The 17,201-nt window shown below is 41.1% G+C and overlaps 1 protein-coding gene across 1 annotated transcript; it reads right to left on the reverse strand.

Annotated features, from left to right (window-relative positions):
- Positions 1-546: 546 nt before the first annotated feature.
- LOC116705271 (secernin-2) lies at positions 547-16,948 on the reverse strand. The gene is made up of 9 exons (XM_032541285.1): positions 16,726-16,948; positions 15,489-15,651; positions 14,213-14,394; positions 11,977-12,176; positions 8,841-9,056; positions 8,307-8,472; positions 7,135-7,315; positions 3,378-3,534; positions 547-948 (listed from the first exon to the last, which is right to left on the reverse strand). The coding sequence occupies exons 2-8, from the start codon at positions 15,648-15,650 to the stop codon at positions 3,382-3,384; spliced, it is 1,260 nt and encodes a 419-aa protein (XP_032397176.1). The 5' UTR covers position 15,651; positions 16,726-16,948; the 3' UTR covers positions 547-948; positions 3,378-3,381.
- Positions 16,949-17,201: the final 253 nt, after the last annotated feature.

The following is a 17,201-nucleotide window of genomic DNA, read 5'->3' on the forward strand; positions in this document are numbered from 1 at the left end:
AATCTTGATTTGTGTTCAAAGTAAATTTTTTTCTAAAAATAATTTTTTAAAACCTATGCTCCAGACCTATGGGGGGACCTCCATGGAGGAATTAATTGGTTTTCAAATCCATTAATGAATAAATCCATGATGAAATAGAGGTACTTTAAAGAGATTTAAAATTTCATAATTCCTTATGAAAAGAGACGTCTGTCAGTGAAACCTCATTCAAGTTAGCGTAGTGCTAAGCCTGTAAGTAGACAGCTCGGCTGGCGGAGGTCTAGGGCACCTGCTCTATGGGCCCCATAACAGGGAAACAGAGTGGAAGATCCAGGTGTTTTATCGCTCCATGAAGGCTTGGTGCGCCACTGAACAAATCTCATAGGAATGAACGGGCCTCTGCCTGAAGCGCTGTATCCAGTTCTTATAATACACCCACGGTTCAGACTTGAACACCAAGCCAGTGTTTTAAAATCCCCACAATATGGAGAATGTTTTAGTAAACCTCGGTTTTTACCAGCTGCACCACGAGGTTGGCCAGAAAGCTCACAACACATACAGGACAGTCTATTCACATTCTTTATTAGATCTTTCTCTACAGGTAGCCATCAAATGACAACCCATACAGTTGCAACAACAAACAAAATGTTAAACAAATGCCATATTCACAGTACTTCACAGCTTCTTGTGCAACTTCACACACCTCTACATATGGGCGCTTGTGTAGTCTACATCATTATACTCACTAAGGAGGTGCACAGTGCACTAATTTCTCCCTGGGTGATACAGATGATACGTTTGCTCCAATCAGTGCAGTTTAGACATTTAGTCTGTGTTAATGATGGAATGGTGTCAGGGACATGTGCTGTGTGAGTGAGGCCGAGCCCAATCAGACGAGGAACACAGTTTTTTAACAGTCCCGGGGCCTTCTGCAACTCTGCGAGCGTTAGGGATGTCCACCTGAGGGCGCTGTAACAGAACACAACAGTTAAACACAGCACACATACTGTATAGTACTTAATGAGCTTTTCTGGGAACAGTCACAGCCACACTTCCACGCAGGGATATTTCTACCTTTGCATGCAAAAAAGTGAGTGAAGGCAGGAGTGTTGGTGCAAATTAGTGACTGATACCTTCTCACACCTGCTTGCTAATGCAGCAGATGTTGCTGTGATTAATGAGGACTCCAGTGAGGTGTTAATTTTGGAGGTTGGATGCACCTTTGATTCTAGCATGGAGGAAGCTTTTTTTGAATAAGGTCATTAAATACCAACTACTCCTAAACACCATCTCATAGCTAGGCTATAGGTGCCAACTATTTGTGTTCATATTTGGCAGCTTAGGATACACGCACAAGCTGGTCATAAAAGGGCTTCATTAGCTTGGGATGCCCAAAAAGAGGGTTAAACAACTAGGCTCATAGGCAGCCTCCATATATGGCGAAGACGCTGTTATTTATATACATGAGAACGGAGGGAAATGCTTAAAATTATGAAGACCTGTATGCCAATAGCTTATGGATTGGTATATGTATTTAACTTCATCTATAATATGTATGTAATAAATTGTTCCTTTCAAGTGGACCTAAATAAATTGTTAAAAGGTGTGTTTGTGTGTGTGTGTTATTGTGCTTCTGTTCTGAGATCATTTGGAAATAAAGTATTTAAAAAAAAAAGAAGCAAGATACTTAAATCCTCTGCACCTGTTCCCTTTCCACAGACTCTCCATGATCTTAAAAATCATCATCAGATAGGTTTGACTCAGAAGTTGTGTTAGTGTTGAATAATGCAGGAACCCGCTATCTACCAAGTTAACACAGGAATGACTGACTTAAGCTCCCCTCTTCTTAAGGGCCTGACCGCATACTGACAAAATATTCTACAACCTGTAGTGCTGCTGAAAGGCACTGTATTACCACAATCATGCATATTTATTGCTATATTACAATAATCATCTCTTCAAGGTTTGAGCCTCTCAGCTCCGGCCAAGTTGCAGTCTAAGGCATAAATTTACACTACTATGTTTGGTTTTAAAAACGAGTATCAAATAGGTTTGTGCCTCATGCTCACACAACTCTTGAGTTTCAGAGCTCCTAAAACACAGAAATTTGGTCTCATTCCCCCAGTTTAGTTTGAAAAACTAAAGGTTTGCCTTGCAGTGGAGACCTTTGGAAACGACGACGCAGGTCAATCAGTCTAATCAGTTTGGTACCTTCCAGTAACAGCTCCATCTCGTCATTGGCATGGATATATAACATTGGTCGTCGGTCCGAGCAAATAAATCCCCGGTCTCCCTGTTTGCCATTGTTGTTCTTTCTCCAAAGCAGTTTTTGTATTTTCAACATATACATCCACAATTACAAAATGCAGAATAAAGTCAGACAGACTCCCAGTCAGTGTTTTCTGACGCCTTTAGCCCTATTAATATGGGACTAGTATAACCTGGGGAATTCTAGTAATTCGTTATAATTGTGGAGATTGTCTGTGAATCGTGTGAATCAGTCATGTCTGTGTTTTATGAAGTAAAAATTCCATCGCAAATTGCCTACCATATTTTGCAGAACACCGGGGTTCTGTGAGGATATTAGTCCCGTGCGAATCAACATGTCTGTGATTTAGTGAGTCGGCTATCTTTTTTTTTTTTCTTCAAGGTTTTTGTTTCCTGTGCGCTTTTATATCCCTCGGGCGAAGACGGAAACCGGAGACCTCTGCCTCAGAGCCGACGCTCTCCCTGCGGCTTCGTCCGAGGGCTGATGGTGATGGTGTGTAGGTGCCTCCGCGGCGGGGATGATAGAGGATGAGTCTCTGGTAACCTCTACCGGACCTGGGCCAAAAAGGTTTTGAACCTCAAACTACTTCACGCACCTCCGGGGGACCCAACTATCAGAATACAGATGTCAACAAATTTGAATAAAAATTAAAGGCTTCGCTTAATCTGCGCGAATGCCACATGAAATTTTGATGTGGGGGGTCCCATGATGATTCAAATCCCGTGGGAATAGGGCTTTCGTTGCCTTGTCACGTGTTTCTTTCAGCAACATTTCAACCTTGTTGATGTTCCGTACAAAGAAGAAGAATCTTGCATCTTATTTTTCGCCATAGCTTCTTTTCGCTGTAGTCTCGTCTGAATCTAAAATCAACTACCATGGCAACTACAGCCAAGAGGGCGGTAGCCCAGTATATGTGAATGATCATGTGATATGCCTTTTAGGCAAATTATTATAAACAGAGATTAGTTCTGCTACTGGGGCTATAACTCTTGTGCACGGAGATCGCTTTTCGGCTCAAATGCCGCTTAAAAACCACTACATAGTAGTGGGAATGTAGCCTAAAGTTTTCCACAACAGGAAGACATTCATGCACGACACAACACCAAACGCAGCTCCTGAAGCTTCCCACCTGCTCACTGGTAGAACTTGATCTCTGTGTCCACGGAATCAAAAAACAAGTCCCCCAATTCTTCTACTGGTATCTCTCCATTCAGCATGGCTGAAATCTCGCTCAGACACTGCGACTCCAGGGCCCTCAGAATCTCATAGACGGCTAAACCCTCGTCCTGACAGAGAGAGAAAAGACAGAGAGATGTCAAAACGACAGTAACACCTGGCTCAAAATAGTAGGTTTAAAACTGCGTCAGCAGTGGATCCATTTGACTAAATCCTAAACCTTGGCCAAGCCCTGTTAGGTACTATCACGTTATTTACAGGAATCCTGTAACCTTTTTTTAAAAGTCCTGACTGCAAATCAAGCAGGCGTCTGTGGCGGGAGACGCAGACTTGATGACTGCAGTTTACACACCAGCTATCACACACCTCCATCTCCTCTGCAGGCTAATCTGGGTGTCTACATACAAAAACAGCAGGCAACAGTTGTGTTCCCGTTCCATACCCTATACTGATTATAGATAAGATAAGATAAACTTTTTTTTGTCCCACAGTGGGGGAAATTGCGGTATTATATACAACATATGCTGCACACTAATAACCAGAGTATATTGTTTTAACGGGTAGTTTTGCACCTAACTGCTTTGTAGAAACAGGAAGTGATGAAATACATCAACCAAATTTTGACATGCTGCAGCCAATTACACTTTCCTATGTGTAAGAAAACTCCAAAAAAGCTAGTTAATTGACCTTGATTTGGGATTGTTTTCATACGACTACTGTTTCCAAGGTGAATAATCAACTTTTACGCTAATTTTTAAGCCAGCACGGAGAACTCCAACAGCTACTGAGTTTGTATGTCAGTCAATGCCAACCGAGGACAGTTCTTCGCTGATGAATACTGTGTGATCAAGTTGAAAGCCCCGGTACAAGCTGGTAAATTGACCTTGAATTGGGATTGCTTTTTAAAACAAATTTCCAATATCAAGAATATCCTTTGTATGTACTTTTCCCCCCTGTATTTTTACAGGGTCCTTTTCGAGCTGTTTCACCATTGTCTGCACTTATTTAAGTCACATTTCACAAAAAAACATCCCATAGGTCATAAGTAATATAACACACAATGCACGTCGTTCCCCCACTCTCTCTCCCCTTTTATGTCTTCAGCTGTTTTGTCAAAAAAAGGACTAAAAATGCCCAAGAAATAATTTAAAAAAAACTAAAGAATACAAATACACTGCAAATACATGTCACACCACGTTTTAGCATGTATCATTATGTAATTGTCACTTGTGGCCACATTGGCTGCTGTTCGGTAAAAGTAACATTAGCTCACTTTAACATTTTACAGCTGTGAGTTTATCATTTTCCTTTGTGTGTTGCACTGTTAGCGAGTAGGTAACGTCATGAGAACACTCGAGAAGAAACATTTTTTTGTAGTTTCTTTTGAATTTTTAAGAATTTGCAGTTTACTCACAAGCATTTTTAAGTATACTTAAAGGGTAACTACTGTTTTTATCAACATGGACCCTATTTTTGTATCTTTTATTGTCAAAGTGACTAATGTAAAAAGTGCTTGTTTTGCCACTGACAGGCTCAGTTTTTTTTTTAAGATTATTTTTTTTGGGCTTCTCCGCCTTTATTTTGATAGGACAGCTAGGTGAGAAAAGGGAGAGCAATAGCGGGGAAAGACACGCAGGAATCGTCACGGGTCAGATTAGAACCTTGGACCTCTGCGTCGAGGCACAAACCTCGAGTAACCTTCAGTATAAACCTCTACCCACTGGGCCAGCCTGGACACACAGGCTCAGGTTAATATTCTAAGTGTCTGACAACATTAAGGAAAAAGGAGGTCGACATTTCTGTTAAAGAATAAGATCCTTATTGTAAACATTAAAACATCCGCATAATTGTGTTCACTAAACCAACCAGACTCCATGTAAATAAACAGTAATTTTCAACAGAAACTTTTCCAACTACCTATTTTTGGTTGAAATAAACACGTAGTTTACCAATTTACATGTGAGATATGTTGGCTTTAGACAAGCTTAAAGTATTGGTTTTTAAATGGAGTCTGGTGGGGTTAGTGCTAGCAACCTCAGAGCTGTTTCTGGTTAAACAGAAAGGTCTTAAAGAGGTTTTAAAAAGGAACTTCTCTATAGGAATAATAATCTGAGCTTTTCAGTGGAAAAACAAGCACTTTTAGTGGACCTAACTGGCGATGAACATTTGCCCCAGGGTTACATTCCAGAGAAAAACAAGCACTTTTTCTGTGGCTGCAGGTTACAGCGTTCACACTTATACTGGAACCATTTCAAAGATTGTTGTTCCTATCAAACTTGCAGTGTGGAAAAGAGAGTAGTTATCTACCATTTAAGCACAACATACTCAAATCCTGCTTTGAACCAGTACGTAGTGTGGAATTGGGAATTTGGTTACTATACCAGACTTTTGTGTGTCTGTCGTCTTCCTGTAACTGTCAGTTCACCTTATTCTACAGCATGTATTAACCCTTGTTGTCTTAAAACACATTTGTTGACACTTTTTATCAATTTTCGAAACTTTTTATGTTTATGTCCCTTTTTTTTAACACTTTTGATGCTTTTTTTTCCCTAATATATGTCACTTTTTTTGACGTTTAACACTATGTAACACTAACTTATTAACTTTAGTTTTACAGTCATTTTAGAATTTATGGTCAATAAATCTCATTTATAGGAAATTATACCTAACATTTGAGTTAGAAAAGCAGAAATTAAGAATCAAAGGAATGGATGTTGATGGATAATCACAGACTGGAATATGTCAACTTTTACTCAATACTATTTCTATTTTTAGAGTAGAGATTTGTACTTGCCAAAGAGTGCTGGAATCAATCATGTTACTTGGGGTAGTTAAAAAGAACATTGATATGGGAAAACGGGTCAATTTGACCCAAGGACAACATGAGGGATAAATCATAAGCTCAATGTCGGTAAAACATATTTGCTTATAATATTGAACACTGATTCAACAAAAAAACAGGAAAGTCAAATGCCACTTTGTTTTGAATACCTCCCAGTAATCTCAGTTGGTTGCACAGAGTAGTCATGATTGAAACCCTGCTCTTTGGCTTTGTATGTGTACTTGTAGTGTGTTTATGTTTAGTCTACACTCATGCCATGTGTCTTGTCTGCACTAACAGTTAGGTCCTGTTGTGTTTTGCTCTGCACTGGGAGTCAGCCCTGCGCCTGTAACTTGTCTGGAATTTACCATCAACAACTGACCAAGTTCAACTCTTGATAAAATTGATTCTGCTTTGGATGTGTGTCTGAAAAGAATGAAAGCTTCCAGCTTTGCCAGGATCTGTACAGGACTCTGGCTCTGCTCTGGTTTATTGGCATTTCTTTAAACCAATCACAATCTTCTTGGTTGGTGCTAAGTGCCAGACGGAGGCACGGTGCCGCTGCAAAATAGCCTCGGGAAGGAACTTGTTTTGGTGGAACATGTACGTTCAAAGGTTGTGCAACAGAAAACTAAGATTGGACAGATAGTCTAGCTAGCTGTCTGGATTTACCCTGCAGAGATCTGAGGAGCAGTTAACCATAGTCCTCATAAATCCGCCAAAGTTTAAAATGTCAACACAAAGAAAGCAGAAGGTGTTGGACAGCTGGCCTAAAAAGAGCGACATCTGGCGGAATTTCCGGCGGCACCTGAACATCCTGGAAGTGGAACGTCATCGATACAGACTAGTACAGGACTAACATTGACCTAGGTCATCCATGAGTGCCCACCGGGTTGGTCTCCATGGTGTTGAGCGCCACCTGGTGGGCCTTGTACAGGTCATGTCTGCGGTCCACCTGGCTCTGAAAGCGAGGCTGCTTCCTGACAGGGTCGTCTGGGCCAAACTGCGGGGAAACCACTCTCGGCACTGGGACGGAAAAGTCTGAGAAGATGAAAGGCTTGAATATAGACCTACCAGGGTGAAGATGTGGGGAAAGAAAAAGACAGAAAAGAGAGAAAGATAGACTCAGAAACTCCCATTGACCCAAAGTGGAGACAAAATGCAAGAAAAGAAAAGGAGGGAAATAATGTTTGCATCCCAGCACTTCCATAACTGAAATTAAAATTACATTGCAATATTTCAATAAAGTGAAATTTATTATGAATATATTTTGCTACATCTGATCAATCAGCAGTTTATTGAAGTTTTGAGGTTTCTTGTTGTCTTATTGTAGCTATTGCTGCTTATACTAACAGCTTCAATTCTGATGCCATGAAGGTAAACACATCACTTCCACTGCAGTGTAGTCTCCTAAACAGAGTCTACCACATACCAGGAATACATGCTATGAAAAGTGCAACTGAAAGTAGGATATAATAAGAATTTTTGCTCCCTTTTGGTGGAGTGTCTAAGGTAAAACACCAAAGTAGCAATGACAGATTTGAAGAGATATTTTGCTAAATTAGCTTCAGCTCTATGTCACGGCAGTGTGGGCAGTGTGTTTAGATGAATGGTGTTTAGCTTCCCCCCATGACGCCAATGCATGGAGCTTCAAGCAGCATAGGTCTGCCAAGATCTGCTGGATGACGTGAAATGGATCTTGGCAGACCTTCATTGCTCAGAGGCGCCAGTGCAAGGTAAAACACACTGCCCACACAAAGATGATACAGAGCTTGTTTAACATCTGCCAAGTATCCCTTCAAGTACAGCAGTAGCCTAAACAGCCACTGAGGCACCATGAAACACATTTAGCAACATTTAAAACATATATAGACAATGCTTTATTTTACAAAGCCATTAGTTTTCTAGTTTTCTTCTTTTGAGTAGAGAAAGAAACATGAAAAAGATTAGAAAATGACTAGGACTTAAAACACTAGAATAATAATAAAAATAGGGATTAAAATACATGGACAGATTTTTATAATCTAGACTCAGGAGTTCTTGGTTCAGTTAGTGACCTACCTGGAGGGGTCTGGGGTGGCGGTGAAGAAGTGGATGCAGGGCAGGCTGGAGTCTCTGGGAAGGACAGACACCATGCTGCCTGTGGTGCAGAAACCTCCAGAGTCCATGCAGATGCCACTGGGCTTGTCCCTCAAAATGGACATCATCACCGCTGCCGTCACTGAGCCTGAGACCAGAGACAGCACAGGAGACACACAGTGGATGAATGTTACAGCTCAGTGACAGTAAAAAGGAGAAAAAAAACTGTGCTACATGTATGTTTAACATTATAAGATGATGTATAAATGAATGTGTCAATGATTATTATTTTAATACCTTAATATTGTATGCACCATAAAAGGGTTTTGGCTGCCATACACATTACTGTAGGCCAAGTTTAAAATGCAACACATGTAATGGAACAACATGTAATGGAGGGGGTCCCTGCTTCGTCTCTCTTTTATAGAGGTATTGGCCTAATATATGTTGCAGTCCCCTGTTCTAAGGGGAATATCCCCAGGCATTCTGGGACACGTAGGACGTGACCACGCTCACCGTCATGTTGCTGGAGTAGCTCGGTGCCTCCCTTGTAGCGCTTTTTGGCCAACTCCATCCTGGCAGGAGGGTTTTCGGGGGTGAACACCCGAGAGAAGTTGAACTCTTCCTCCCCGTCCCACCAGCCCTGAGCCTGGGCCACGCTCCGCAGCTCCGGATGCTCTGCCGAGATCTCGGCACCGACGGTCAGCTGGTTGGAGATGTTCTTCACACCCTCTGAGATGAGGAAGCGGTTATAAGCATGTAAAGATGCAAGTCTCCTGCTTACATTTGCAATCTGTTTGAAATGAGTGACTGAATGATGGTCTGTCACTTCACCTCAGTTTCAGGATTCCGTGAATTATATGACACAGCTCTATAAACTGTGGGCTCATGTTAAAGAATGAACAACAAGGTGTGTAGTTAGTATTACAATATTTCATATATACAGTATTTCCAACACTAGTGATGTTATTTGTTGATTTCCTGGTCGCTGCATTTGCCTTTTGTCTGCTGTGTTCAGACTCTGCTACGTTCAAGTAGGAAGGAAGGAAGTGTCTTTTATAAGAGCAGATACAATAAAAATAGGAGTTCCTAAATATATGACTGCTTGATTTTGTTGATGAAAACCATGTGTAGCAATATATAATAATATCTAGGAGGTGATGCATCGGGATTTTGAAACGATTTGAATCGTTGACAGGATAATCATCAAATCGTGACAGCAGTAAAGATTCACACCTATGGAGCACTCAATGCAGAACTTTAGTCAGGTCTAACACTTGTCCTGTAGATGCGTTTAGCCACGCTAACGGTGTGGCTGTAGGGATGGCAGAGGTGGTCTGCTATTCGGTACACAGCTGAGGTCCAGACTGAAGTAACTCCACAACTACTGAAAGCATTGCCTGGAAGCAATAACTGTCTCTGGTGTTCTCTGACTCCACCGGGTCAAAATACAGTCCCTGACAAAAGTCTTGTCGCTTGTGTACAAATTGACCTGAAGTGCCGCTGAAATATATTTCTGATCAAGATTTATTTACAAGAAATGGCTCATTTTAATCCCAACAGCTTTTGTAATACTGTTTCAGTGTAAAAAAAACCTGTCAAAAAGTATTCTAATATTCACAGCTTGGTAAAGCCCATTGAGTCAATTTTTGCAAAGACATAAGTGTTGACGCCTTGTCATATGAGCTTCACCTGTGACTAATAATGGTCAATTAGGTCTCAGGTGTGAATAAAAACAACCCCAGTACACTAGACCTCACATCAACTGCAACTAGACCTCTGCAAACATGCCTAAGATTCACCCTGAGACTAAAGTTTTGATACAGAGGCTGAAGACCAGATCCCCTGCTGATGTGGCAGACACCTAATGTGTCTCAGCGTCAAGTACAGAGGATTAAAAAACATTGAAGACACACTGAGAGTTTTTGACAAGCCCAGGTCAGGCAGACCCGCAAGACAACTGCTGAGAGGGACCGTGTTGGCTCGAAAATCCAAGGCCAGCCCATTTTCCACTGCAGCAGAGCTCCACCAGACCTGGTCCCCTGAAGTCCCTGTGTCAACCTGAACGGTTTGTCGGATTCTGTCTCGAAATGGCCTCCATGGTTGAATCAGTGCCCAGAAGCCAGCACTAAACAAAGACAATTGAAAACGTGTGGCATTTGCCAAGGCCACAGCCGGCTAAAAGGATGGACGGTGGGAAGTGAAGAAGAAAGTGGATTTTTCAGATGAATCTTCTTTTGAATTACACCCCAGTTGCCGCAAATATTGCAGGAGACCTACTGGACCCGCAGGATCCAAGATTCACCCAGAAAACAGTGAAGTTTGGTGGCGGAAAAATATGGTCTGGTGTAACATCCAGTATGGGTGGTGGAGAGATCTGCTGGGTGGAAGGCAACCAATAGTCTCAAATACCAAGAAATCTTAGCTACCTCTTATATTCCCAACATAAAAGAGGCCAAATTCGCAGCAGGATGGTGCTCCATCGCATACTTCCATCTCCATTCAAAGTTCCTCAAGGCGAAGAAGATCAGCATGCTCCAGGATTGGCCGGCCCAGTCACCAGACATGAACATCATTGAGCATATGTGGGGTAGGATGAAAGAGGAAGCATGGAAGACCAAACCAAAGATATGATGAACTCTGGGAGGCAGGAAGAATGCTTTCCTAGCTATTCCTGATGACTTCATCAAAACATGGTCTGAATCTTGCCAAACCGCATGGATGCAGTCCTTCAAGGTCATGGAAGTCATACAAGATATTAAATTTGGATCTCACAGCACCACAATTTAATTGTCATATTTTAGTATTGTAGTACATTTGTTCAATTTATGTATAGGCGACAAACTTTTGTCTTGCAAAAATTGACCTTTCTGTCTTGTTAATAATAAATCTTTTTTTAGTGAAACTAATTATTTCAGTGCATTGAACATCATTTGGGAGGGTTTTAGCTTTTCATATGAGCTTTCTTACACCAACTGATTAATTAAAAGTCAGGTTAATAGCAGGTGTTTCTACAAAATAGATAAGCGACAAGACTTTTGTCAGGGACTGTATGTATTTCTCTTGGGCGCCTGAGTGGCTCAACTGGCACAGCGTGTGTCCATATGTAGATTACTGCGTATCCTTCCCCGTCTCTCCCCTTTCATGTCTTGTAGCTGTCCTATAGATGTAAAGGCCTAAAAATGCCCAAAGAATAATTTAAAGCAGGAGTAAATTTGTGAATTCACTGGGAATATTTTCTGCCTTGGATTAATATATATTTGGCGCTAGTGACTCCAGAAACCCCGTTTAGATTTTTGGAAACATGCATGCACACGCACACACACACATGCACTGGTGCAAGTTGTTAGTGCTCTGTCTGCTTTCTGTGCTGACAGTGAAAGGTCAATAAAAAAAACTCTAAACTCCAATAAAAATGATATTTTGTAATTATTCAAGTCAAACAGCTGGGTATTCTCATGAACAAAAAAAAAGTTAACAAATAATAATAACAGCAGAAGGTTGTTCAGTTCCATGTGGGACATGACAGAAATCCGAGGTGTTAACAAGTCATGCTTCACTATGTTGTAAATACATATAGTTCTGCTCTCATTTATGCTTCAGCACCCATAGTGCAAGACCTTTCACCCTGAAGTTTTAACTCCATCCTTACCTGTAACTTTCTGCGCCACCCACAGTCTCCCAGCGGTTTCCAGGACCCAGGCCTGGTTGCGGTCCACCAGGAGGAAGGTGTTGTGGTAGCTGAAGGGCTCGGGGTCCTCCCTGCATGGCCCCCCCTGGCCATGCTGCTCCAGGAGGTCGGTGATGACGGTCAGCGCCGCCCAGGCACTGTCACCCCGCTCCAACCCCAGTCTGACCATCACAAGAAGTCATTCAGTTATAAATGTTAGTAAGACATTTATTAATGATAATAATTCTTTCATTTTGCTGCTCGGTTATTAACTATGTGTTGTAGAGCTGCAAAGATGAATCGATTAGTTGTCAACTGTTAAATAATTCGCCAACTATTTTAATAACCGATTAATCGCTTTGAGTCATTTTTTTATCATCAAAAAAGGATTTAAAAAAAATCTCTGATTGCAGCTTTTTAAATGTGACTATTTTGTAGTTTCTTTACTTCTCTGTGACAGTAAACGGAATATCTTTGAGTTGTGGACAAAACAAGACACTTTCTGACATATTATAGACCAAAGAACTATCGATTAATCTAGAAAATCATCGACTTTTAGGTCATCATTTATTAAATAGGTCTATTTTAGCTATGACACTGCAGTGCCAATGTTATTTATTGGGTACGCTGCTGCACCTGGGTAACCAATATTGTTCTTTCATGTCTCAACATAAAACAAACTAATGTGAATCCTTGTGTATTTATCTACTTTTCTACAACTTATCTATGTATTTATTGTTTGATCAGCTTTTTATCTATCCATGAAGTCCAAATTACACGCTCCTGTGCCATGTGTTTGGGAGGAAATGCTGCTGTATTTGAGAATTACTTGCCGATTTTCCTTACGGGTGTTTTCATACACAGAGATAAAGTGCTACGCCTCAACAACACTTACTACACCTGTCACAACATGCTGCAACAATCTACACAGCCTTCTGATCAAAGCCTGAGGCGATTAAGTCAATACTTTACTGAATATACAAGCTTCAAACTCTATTTAATTAGGATGCAGTCAATAGTGGCTCCCATCAGCTCTGAAGATTAGTTTTTTTCTTCATTGCTAAAATTGGATAAGCTGTACGGCTGCACAATTTATCGTTTTTTTTTTTAAATCATCATCGCGATATCAACTGGTGGAATACACACATCGTGAAAGGCTGCGACATACCGCTAAAGACACTCAGAGATTATCTTCTATCTGTTAGTTGAAAGGAAGAATAAGAGAAGATAGATTTTATTGTCGCAAAGGAAATTTGTCTTGTACGAACAAACAATATCTGCAGTTTAAAGAATTCAACACAACATGGTGCATGCATAGATACACATATCCATTAGGTACACACTACTGTGTGTACCTACTGGATATGTTGCATTACTCTGCATGGACATGCTCATGTTACATTAAGAGACTGCCACTTGCCAAAAACTATATATACTGTATATATGTACATTAGAGTCTGACCGATAACGGATTTTTAAAGCCGATACAAATATTTGGTATATCGGCCAATATACAGTATATTTATGTAAACTTGAAGTCGTTTGAAAAAAAACACATTAACAATAAAAATAATCAGTGTTGCCAACAGGGACGTTGTAGAGCGCCCTCTGGTGGACAAACTATGCAACGCTCATAACGTGGTTGACCGTCCGTTTTTATTTTTTAACTATTCATTTATCAGAATTATTTATTTGTCATTATAAATGGTTCTGATGAATTCATTTTTATCTTTTATTTTTTAAATTGGCCATTTTAAATGCCTATATCGATAGATTAGATCAGGAAATGCCTAATATCAGCGGTAGAGCTCTAATGTATGTAATGTATGAGTAGAAAACTGCACTTTATAATGTAACTGATTTGGTTTTAGTGTTGCCTTTCATATATTATCTCAATATTAACTTCAATGTGTTCAATAAAAGAATGTTGGAAATGATAATGTTTTGATTTGTTTTAATTTAACAAGTAATTTGTTGTATTTTAGCAGAATACCGAAAGCAGTGAAATGGAGAACTGAGTTTAGTATCAGTATGGTACTTGTAGTATAGTACTTTAGTATCTGTTTATTTATCACAAGTTATATCGTTATTGTGATATTCAACAACGGTATTGCATACTGCATGTTTTCCTAGTATTATGCAGTCCAAATAGCTGTTTATTATCCAAAGTTTTTTTTTTCTTTCACCAATAAAGTATCAAAAGTTTGTTGGTGTTCACCTGACAAGGTCCATGCCCAGCAGAGACTCCCCGGGGGACACAGGCTCTCGGGTCCAGACAGCCTCGTTCCCGATGCAGACTCCTTGGTCATTGGCTCCCATTTCAGCACCCCACATCCAGGCTGGTTTGCTGAGGACAACAGCGTGGGTGTGCTCCACCTGAGGGATCTGGATGTATGTGCACTGCAGACAAAAAAACAAACTGAGGCTAAGATACAAAAGAACGGTGTTGTTTATTTCTGGCTCCCGTTACATTGCGCAAACTATTTCAGTGTAGTACGTCCCTTGTATTGGATGTCACGATACTACCAACACCTTACGATTCTAAAATGACAAAACATCGACAATGCCCATTTTTTTTGAAGCTATGCTGGCACCAATGTCACTACCCAATGTGAGTTGAGTGCAAATGTGAGTCGCGCATGCGTCACTTTGGGACGAGTGCAGATGTGAGTTGCGCATGGTAGCCTACAAGATGCTAACTAGAGACTTCTGTAATGTCACCACAGTAAAAATGGACCTACTTGACGAAGTTTGTTCACCGCTGGCCTAAAGTTAGCATTCAAACACAACAAAAGCTGTCACTTGAAATAGCGTTTAGAGCTAACATTAGCAATCAAACAATCGTAGATAGCTAAAACATTTTTTTTAAAGATTTCCATCTTTTGTTATTGTTGATAATGACAAGTTTGTTATTTTATGGATTTGTCCCTCATTTGGAAGCAATGTCACTCACTTTCCGCTTTCCTTGTGTTGGTATTTTTTACTCCGGTGGATTTCTGAGGACTATGGTTACCTGCTCCTCAGATCTCTGCAGGGTAAATCCAGACAGCTAGCTAGACTATCACTCCAATCTGAGTTTTCTGTTGGACAACTAAAACATCCTTACAACTTACACACGTTCCACCAAAAAGAGTGGAACATGTGTACCATGCCTCCGTCCGGCGCATAGTGCCACCCAAGACGATTGAGATTGGTATAAAGACATGCCAATAAACCAGAGCACCCATAAATAAACCCATCCCAGAGTACTGTGTGGACTCACCAGACCCTCCTGCGTTATGATATGATATTGTCTCATGCATCGACTGCAGGCACCTGAATTCGAATCAGCAAATATTATATGGTTGTCCAAAGGATCAATATAATATTCTATTGTGATTTACACACCGAGACAGCATGTGTATTTCAGAGATCCATGATGCCTGTTGTCCGTGGGCTGCACTAGCAGCAGTGACAGTGGTGGTGTTGGACTGTAGGAGTCATGCTTGCTTTACCTCCAGCATGGAGCCTGGAGAGGGACATGCTGCAGGGTAGTGGGCCACCTCCTGCACCTCATCCCGGGGACGGTCGGAGTTCTTCCCAAAAATCACATGGTGATCGCGAGAGCCAGGGGGCAAGGACACAAAACAGTCACATGACATGGGAGCCTCTGCCATCCTGCAAAACAGAAAAAGCACAAAAATACCAGTGGGCGCAAACCTAGAAGCAATGACTCTAATGAATCCTTTTAATACAGTCTATGGTTAGAAGTCTGCACAGCTTGATCTGGAGGAAATCAAAGTGCTCAGATATGAAATAAGTACAGAAGCACAATATGAGGAATATATCTAATTGCAATAAATTGGACTGATATTGCGATATGATTCAGGATATTGGAGGAAAAGGTTATTTTATATCGTTATTCTCAATGTCATTGAATAATATTAAAATTTTTAAAAAATGAAATGATTACGGCACGATTTTTGTGAGGATCTGTAGCAAACTAAGATGTAGGTATTCTTAATCTGTAGAGCAGCCTACAGTTTGTAAATCGGGACGTCTCCACAGCACCACAATACTTCATTCAGAATGGTTTGACATACTTTGCCTTTAACAAATACTCACACACCCCTAGATATTGCATTATAGTCAATATTGCGATTTAGATTAAATGTGCAGCCCTGGACATAAGCACACTCACTAATCATAAGAGTCAGTCTGAAAATGCCATTTGGCCATGAGGTCCACCTGTGGAGTCAAGAAGAAGAAGAAGAAGTAGAAGAAGAAGAAGAAGTCTTCTTCCTCCATTCCCCACCCTGTTTTTTTAACAGAAAGTCAGGTCCAGCCGATGCACTGCCCATCCCTTTCACACTGGGATTAGGCAGCAGCCTCGAGCAGAGCACTTTATTGACTGTAATCTTCACAAATCCCACCGCCACGTTGCTCTGTTCTCGCTCGCCTCGCATTTAGAGACCACGAATCGCTTGCAATTCGGACATAATGTCGCCTAAAGTGCCCTGGTTGTAGTCGTAGCCCGCGGCCGAGCTCGGCTGGTGATTCTACAGATAATGAGGCCTGACAGAGCGGAGTGCTCACACTGTCACTCCCCGGCTCTTTCCGGAGCAGCGACGCGGGTGTCGCTTCGTGTCATTCCGCCGTTTTTTGACGGCTTAGTAAAACGGCGAAGTCCAGGGAAGCTAAACGCTCTGTAAACTAGAGCTAGCGTGTTAATGCGGCTATAGAAATGTTTACCTTTTTTTTTTTTTTCAATGTTGAGAGCGCGCGGACGGCCCGGCTGGAAGTAGGCAGGTTGGAGACACCGAGTCACGTGACCGAGAAATCCAAAGGTAGGCCTATGTACTTGCCTATGTACTTAAAGGTCTCGTGTAGTCTGGCCACAAGCACAGCTCACCGTCTGCCTCACACAGGACAGCAGTCCAGTCCACACCTGTGAAAAGCCCCCTTTTCCCCCATCGCTCAGCCAACACTGCTTACAATAATCTAATAATGCTTCAACTCAAGTTCCTGGGGGAAAACCCTCCCAGATATGATCCTGCAAGTTTTTATTATCCAGTGGTAGTACCAAGTCTTTTTGCTTCATGTCTGCCCTCTCACCACATTCATTCATTGTATCTAAAGATAAGGTAATAACAAGAGTGTATAAAACTGTAATTAAATGCAAAAGTTGCTGATTGTCAGCATGAGTTCATGTCTGTGTGACTCAAAAT

The sequence above is a fragment of the Etheostoma spectabile genome, chromosome 2, assembly GCF_008692095.1.
Source record: "Etheostoma spectabile isolate EspeVRDwgs_2016 chromosome 2, UIUC_Espe_1.0, whole genome shotgun sequence".
Lineage (NCBI taxonomy): Eukaryota > Metazoa > Chordata > Actinopteri > Perciformes > Percidae > Etheostoma > Etheostoma spectabile.